Source organism: Bison bison, unplaced genomic scaffold (assembly GCF_000754665.1).
Source record: "Bison bison bison isolate TAMUID 2011002044 unplaced genomic scaffold, Bison_UMD1.0 scf7180017864236, whole genome shotgun sequence".
Classification (NCBI taxonomy): Eukaryota; Metazoa; Chordata; class Mammalia; order Artiodactyla; family Bovidae; genus Bison; species Bison bison.
The window spans coordinates 1,180,734-1,188,239 of NW_011494808.1; the positions used below are offsets into that span (position 1 = coordinate 1,180,734).

At 41.4% G+C, this 7,506-nt stretch overlaps 1 protein-coding gene across 1 annotated transcript in view; it reads right to left on the reverse strand.

The window, feature by feature from the left end:
* Window positions 1–5,865: 5,865 nt before the first annotated feature.
* Window positions 5,866–7,506, reverse strand: part of ZMAT4 (zinc finger, matrin-type 4) — a 379,178-nt gene continuing 377,537 nt past the window's right edge. Inside the window, exon 7 of the mRNA XM_010846367.1 lies at window positions 5,866–7,484. Within this exon, the coding sequence (XP_010844669.1) occupies window positions 7,469–7,484 (16 nt within the window). The 3' untranslated portion in view covers window positions 5,866–7,468. The remainder of the gene's footprint in view (window positions 7,485–7,506) is intronic.

Consider the following 7,506-nt stretch of genomic DNA (forward strand, 5'->3'; position numbering starts at 1 on the left):
GTGTGGAACACTCAGGTTATTATAAACCTCCATGGGTAGCTTGTAAAGGATTCCAGAATAGTGTTCATCACAATTAAACTCTACAACTAAAGGACACTGAGAGATGGTAGCTTATATAAAGAAGTAGGAGATGAGCTTGTAATTGACTTTAAAATAAGTGGTAAGGAACAAGATAATGAAGACAGAGCCTTTAAAAAAGATACCGAGTCAGAAGTAGAAACTTGTTGGCTTTTAAAAAATGTGTCTCCAAAATGCCAAGTATTCTCCATGCCCTGACTATATTTTCCTGTTGTTAATTACTTTAACAGCAACATGCTCTAGTTAAGCAAGAGGGCTGGAGAAAAGGACACACCACTGAGAAGTTCTGAATATGTGGTCCTTGTAGCCAATCAACAGGAAAGCTGCAAAGGAGATCCAACGAGAGAAAGGAAGAATGAATGTGGGAGAAAAAGGGAAAGAAAACTCAAACCATTTATGAATGTTCCTCCAACTGACTGTGGACACCTGGAGGCCAGAGGATGTCTTTTCTCTCACGGGTGTGATCTTCCAAAGGCTTTGACAGTTCTAAGAGTTGCTGCAGACTGACTTCCTTGTAGTATGACTGTCCTTCTTTCCATTAGTCTCAAGCTCAACCAAAGAGATTATTTGTTAAAAAAAACTTTTTATTTTATGTTGAAGTATAGTTGATTCACAATACTGCATTAGTTTCAGATGTACAGAAAAGTGATTTAGTTATACATATACATGTGTCTATTCTTTTTCAAGTTCTTTTTCCTTTTGTTCCATAATATTGAACAGAGTTCCCTGTGCTACACAGTACGTCCTTGTTGGCGCTCCATTTTATATTTAAAAAAAAATAATGTGGAATCTACAAAAATGTTAGAGATGAACCTTTTTGCAAAGCAGAAATAGAGATACAGATGTAGAGAACAAATGGATGACACACCAAGGGGGAAGGGAGGGGAGGATGAATTGAAAGACTGGGTTTGGCGTATTACATAGATACTATATGTATAAAACAGTCAACTAATGAGAACCTACCGTAAGCACAGAGACTTCTACTCAACGCTCTGTGGTGACCTCAATGGGAAGGAAATCCAAAAACGAGGGGGTATATGTGTATGTATAGCTGATCCACTTTGCTGTACAGCAGAAACTAACACAACATTGTGTTAGCAACTATACTCACACAAAATGTTTTTTAAAAGAGAGATGATCTTTTTGACAAGAGAGAAAAACATCCTTACTACCTTGCTTACACATATGCAGCATTGATGATCACGGAATTCATATCGGGGGAGCCAATCTCATCTTTCCATTCTGAGCTTCTTCGGACGATTTACAGCCAGAGCAGTAAACTGATGGGACACAATGTTGACCCAACGCAGCAACTCTCTGGAGTCTGAACAGTAAAACTGCCGGCACTGCTGCTGTTACGGATACCAATTAACACTCGATCCAGCTGTGAAGACAATATCCAGCAACATAAGAACAGACAATGACAGCCTGATTTTAAAGTAGAACACTTGGCCACTGAGTTGGCCACTGCAAGGAAACCTTTCCTGGCCCATCATTTGTGGTTTTATGGTCAGACTTTTAATCTTTTTTAAAGTCAGGTAGAAAAATGCACTGAATTCTCAGAATTGCAAGGATGCAATAGGGGAATCCATTATTATGAATAGCAATTTCACATTTCCCCTTTAATTAAAAAAAGTGACTAAATTTACAGCCAAATGCACTACACTGTGCATTTCTTCAACGTTGTGAAACTGAATCAGCCCTTACTGATCCTGGTGGCCACTTGGGGAATGAGAGAACTTGAGCGTGGACTTCAATCTCTGTTGACGTGTCAGTTTGGCACAGAAGGATACTTCGAGTGCTCTTCACAGTGTAACATGTTCATGATAGTTGGAGGTAGGGGGACAGAGAATATATTTTTTTTTCCTTCACTCATATAATTTGAAGAGTATAGAATGTGGTTTTTAAAGGTCAGAATGAATTGCTAATGAAGTTGAGGCATTTGAAATTAACAAATAAAACTGCTCCTCAGAATGGTGACTAAGGAACAATTAATCATGTGGGGGAAATGGCAGCTGAGTAGACCCAGCAGGAAAATTTCTTTTTAACTAGTTGCCATAGAGCCTTCAAATGGCATTACTGAGAAGCTGTTTGGTTTTAATTCCTTTCCTTTCTCTTAGGCTATATACTTTTTTAAGAAAAAACAACCAATGTGCACCATTTTTCTAGAAAAAGAGAAGCCAAGGCAGACGCTCCCCCACCCAGACTCTTGCAGACATTCAGAAGTATATGGACCGGCCATGACTCTTCCCTCTTTAACTCAGCATGGGGAGGAATCAGGGTTACATTATGTAGGTATAAACTTCACCTTATTCTAATTAATTTTTAAATATAAATCACTGGCTATTTTGGGCTTTTTTTTTCATTATACAAAAATCAATTTTATTTCATTAGCAACAAAACAAAAAAAAAATGAAATTTAAGAAGATGTCATATAAATCAAAATTTTAAAAAAGTGTGGTCTAGTCACCAAGTCGTGTCTGACTCTTGGTGACCACATGGACTGTAGCCCACCAGGTTGCTCTGTCCATGGGGTTTCCCAGGCAAGAGTACTGGAGTGAGTGGGTTGCCATTTCCTTCTCCAAGCATTTAAACTGTTATAACACAGGGACTTCCCTGGTGGTCCAGTGGTTAAGACTCTGGGCTTCCACTACAGGGGGCACGGGTTCCACCCCCGGTCAAGGAACGAAGATCCCACACGCAGGACAGCAAGGCCAAAACAGAAAAGGGAAAAAAAAAAAGCCTATTATAATGCAAAATGACTTAATATACTCTTTAAAATCAGAGTTGACCTCCCCTCCTTCCTACCTTGGAGAACACCTGCTTTAAAATCTGCTTAAGCAAGCATTTTGTGTTTGCTCCTAGGTGCTTTGCGTTTCTATATGGACTACATTTGCCAGATTTGAGTTAGATATCCTGAGTCCATGGGCTTCCCAGGTGGCGCTAGTGGTAAAGAACCTGCCTGCCAATGCAGGAGACTTAAGAGATTCAGGTTTGGTCCCTGGGTGGGAAGATCTCCTGGAGAAGGGAATGGCAACCCACTCCAGCATTCTTGCCTGGAGAATCCCATGGACAGAGGAGCCTGGTGGGCTATAGTCCATGGGGTCACAAAGAGTCAGACCGGACTGAAGCGACTTAGAACACACCCTTAGTCCATATGCTGAGACTCTCAGAATTTCATTTCACATCAAAATATTTATACATGAAATTCCAAGTTAAATTTATCAACATGAAGGTAACAATAAAATAACCAGATAGTTCAGACGTGCATATCTTAAAGTAGAAAGCTCAGGCAGCATTTAACCCGGAGATTTGTATTTGTGAGCACTTGACATGTATTAATTAGCTAATCCACACCATAAACCTATGAAGTAGTTCAGCATGACTTTAGGATGAATACATTAGGTAAGACGCCAGAGAAGAAAAAAAAATTCCATCCCCAAAATAGTATGCTGATAGGAACCTTCTTATTCCGGTCATGAAAGAACAGTCATCAATTCTTTGTATGAGCTGATCAAACAAAGATTATATAGCTTGGATGGAAGACAGAAAGAGTAGTGATTTTATTACCTAACCGTTTTGTTGGTGCCGTTTAGTCGCTAAGTCATGTCTGACTCTTTGCAACCCTGTGGATGTAGCCCATCAGGCTCCTCTGTCCATGGGGTTTCCTAGGCAAGAAGAATACTGGAGTGGGTTGCCATTCCCTTCCCAGGGGATCTTTCTGACCCAGGGACTGGACCCATATCCCCTGCATTGACAGGTGGATTCTTTACCACTGAGCCACCAGAGAAGCTCCATCTGAGAGTTTAGAAAGGTTTTCTTATTGGAGTTCCAATATTCTGTGTTCATGTGACTTGTCAGAAACTCCCCACTCAAAGGCCAGCCTCAGAAGAGGTGTGTGACACCCTCCCCACCTCCCACTTACCCCAGGACTCAAATTTCCCAGTGGAAATAAGAAAAGCTATCACATGTTCTTCTCCTCCTGGTCTGATGGCCTAATAACCTCACGTCAAAAGAAAGGTAGAAGTCAAGTGAAGTGAAACTCACTCAGTCGTGTCCGACTCCTTGTGACCCCACAGACTATACAGTCCATGGAATTCTCCAGGCCAAAATACTGGAGTGAGTAGCCTTTCCCTTCTCCAGGGGATCTTCCCAACCCAGGGATCGACCCAGGTCTCCCACATTGCAGGCAGATTCTTTACCAGCTGAGCCACCAGGGAAGCCCAAGAATACTGGAGTGAGTAGCCTATCCCTTCTCCAACAGATCTTCCCGAACCCAGGAATCAAACTGGGGTCTCCTGCATTGCAGGTGGATTCTTTACCAACTGAGATATGAAGGAAGCCCTAGAAAGGTATAAAGGCTCCTATAGATCCCATGTATGTTTATATGTCATCTAAGAGGTAAAAGGAAAACAAATTCTATTGGTTATTGTAGTCAAGCAACTACAGATAAGTTTTATTACTACTTTTATCAGCCGGAGGGATCACTGGAGTCCTCCCTACTTAGCAGATTGCTTTATGATCATATTTATGAGTGTGCCTGGCTGGGGAGACTATGTATAACAAAAGCTCGTTAACTTGAGTCTCATTCCCATGGCATTTGCGGCCAATGGCCCAGAAGCCAGCCTGAAGTTTCCTTCTGTACCTAAAGAAGAAAAACTCTTTGCAAAGAAAGTGCATTGCATGCCCAGCACTGTAGATTTCCCCTCTCTGAGACACCATAGACTATTTCAGCTACTTAGTGAGCATCCTTTTAAATATAAAAATATTCCTCTAATATAAGCACACACTTAGCCTTGTGTGTTGGGGCTTCCCCAGTGGCTCAGTGGTAGAATCTGCCTGCCAATGCAGGCGATGCGGGTTGATTGCTGGGTCTGGAAGATCCTTTGGAGGAGGGCATGGCAACCCACTCCAGTATTCTTGCCTGGAGAATCCCTATGGACAGAGAAGCCTGGAGGGCTGCAGTCCATGGGGTCACAAAGAGTCAGATGCGACTGAACACTGAGGCTTGTGTGTTAACTCCAAATCGTTTTTCCCTCATGGGGGTCAACTCCAAATGGGCAGCAGTTGGTTGGTCTAGTTGATACTGCTACAAGTATTATGGATTGGTGCCAGTACTTTGAATACTGACGATTTGGATACTCTCACTCTTTCAAATAGATAGGGTTCTCCCTTGGTTCCCTGAATGGAGATTTTAAGGGAAATTTTTGGACTCTTCTGTCTCCTGGAATCTCCCCTGTAATCAGATGGTCCTTCCAGAGCAGTAGCTCTGCAGGGGCTCATCCTCTCCACCAGAATTTGTATGGCTATCTGAAATTCTTCCCTTACATCTCAATCCCATCATTCCTCATGAAATTGGAAGGTAAGAAACTACCTAATTAAACAAAAAGAACTATTCCCACCCAATAAGAGACAAAAACAATAAGCCTCTAGCTTCCCTAGCTGAGACGCTCCCATTCAACACTTCCCCAAATAGAAATCACATCCATCGCAGAATATGTCACCTCCATGGTACACAGGAATGATCATTCCTTTTATTTGCATGGACAGAAATAAAGAAATTTGAAAACAAACCACAAGACCTCTGGTAGGGTGTTTACTTGGACTTGACAGATTACCAAAGAGCCATGGTATCTAGATAAGGAATTCTAAAATAATCTGATATCTATAAAGGGTTTGGCACAGCCTCTCTGAAAAGCAAAAGAGATTTACGTTCATCGGTGTGTCTATATTGTTATTAACAGCAATAATAAAAAAAAACACTATAAACACAAACAGAAACAAAGATTTTTTTTTTCTTTCTTTTTTACTTAGTGCTTATTTTACAGCAGACTTGACAAAGAAAGCTTTATTTTACACATTCAAAGAAAAGTCATCATGGGAAGTTTGTAGCTCTGTGGTGTGCTTTCCAAAACAGAAAAATAGATTCTTCCTATCAAAGCTTCCTTCCTTCCCACGGGACGGACCGTGGCTGGTGAGACTGGCGGGGCTGGCTCTCTCTGAAGTCACAGAAACTGACAAGCCTGCTCTCTCCTGAGTGGACCCTTCTCAATAGAACAGGGCCAAATTGCAAACACCTCCGTAAAGACACTGTGCATCCCTATGTCATTCCATTTATTGCTCGCCGAGTTGTAACCACCTTAGGTCTCTGTGGAAAAATCACAGACACCCAGAAAACCCTGACATGGGGAGACCAACCCCCTGTGGTCACAATGTACAAAGGGCAACCCCAGTCAGGGCTCTAAGAAGCATTCAGAATAGAGTGTAAATGCCCAGCTTTGCAGTGAGCCTGCAGGACTACAAATCCAGTTGCCATGCAGAAGATTTCAACCTAGAGATTTCAGCTTCAGAGACATTCCCCTTCAGAGAGGAACGGTTTTCCAGTCTGCCATACTGGCCAGTGGCATTCTCTCCAGAGTGGCTGAATCTCAGCTCAGCAAGAGGACTTGAGTGACAAAGACAGGAACGGGTGACCTCAATGTCCAAGGTGGTTATTTGTGCAGAATTCCCTCATTTCTTTCCAGATCCTCCGTGCCCTACACGAACGTCCACAATTCAGGCCAACTTCATAAGAAAACATTCTTTTATTTCCCTCTCATTCTGGGGCTGATCGTTCTTTTCGTGAATGCTTTTGGGAAAACGTTTCATCGAGGTCAACTGCTATTAAGACATTTTTGCCTAAGAGGATCATCATGCAGGCAAACTAATTCTTTTCCTAAGCTATTATTTTGGCAGCTTGCAAAAGAGGACTTGGCTTAACCTTGAGAAACTGTTCTTTGAATGATCAGGAAAAAAAAAAAGGAGGATTTCTCCTTGATTTATCGTCCTTATTCTTGATCGGATGGCAAAGCTGGCTCGTATATTTGAAGGTGAAATGAGAATTTGTGTCCATTATGTAACTTCTACTAATGGTGGTCAGGCTCTGTGCACGTTGCCACCAATTGTGTTCAACACGATGAAAAAATAAAGTTTATTTCTGGATAGACGTGGTTTGCATTTCCACCAGCAAGGAGTTAACAGAATAATTACATGGTGAAGAAATCTGAGAATAAATTGGAAACTGAGATTTTTTTCCCCACTGTCTTTAAGTTTGAATGATGCTCCTGCTGTTTGCTATAGGATTATGATGTAGAACATGTGCTAAATATATTATCAGGAAAGAATTTTTCCAAAATCCATCCACATATCATAGCTTACCACAAAATTAAAAAAAAAATAGAAAGAAAGGAAGCTCATTCATTCCCCAAAACTAAGATTAGTCCTATGTTAATCTGAATCCTCATGAGAAATGTTCATTGTTCGTGAACACATCTTCCTCTGGTGGTTGGTAAGCATTTCTCCAAGGCAGAAAATCCTGACTTTTTTTCTCATCTCTTGATTGATGTTCTTACTACTTATTCTTCAGGCTGTAAGACAGAAGGAAACACC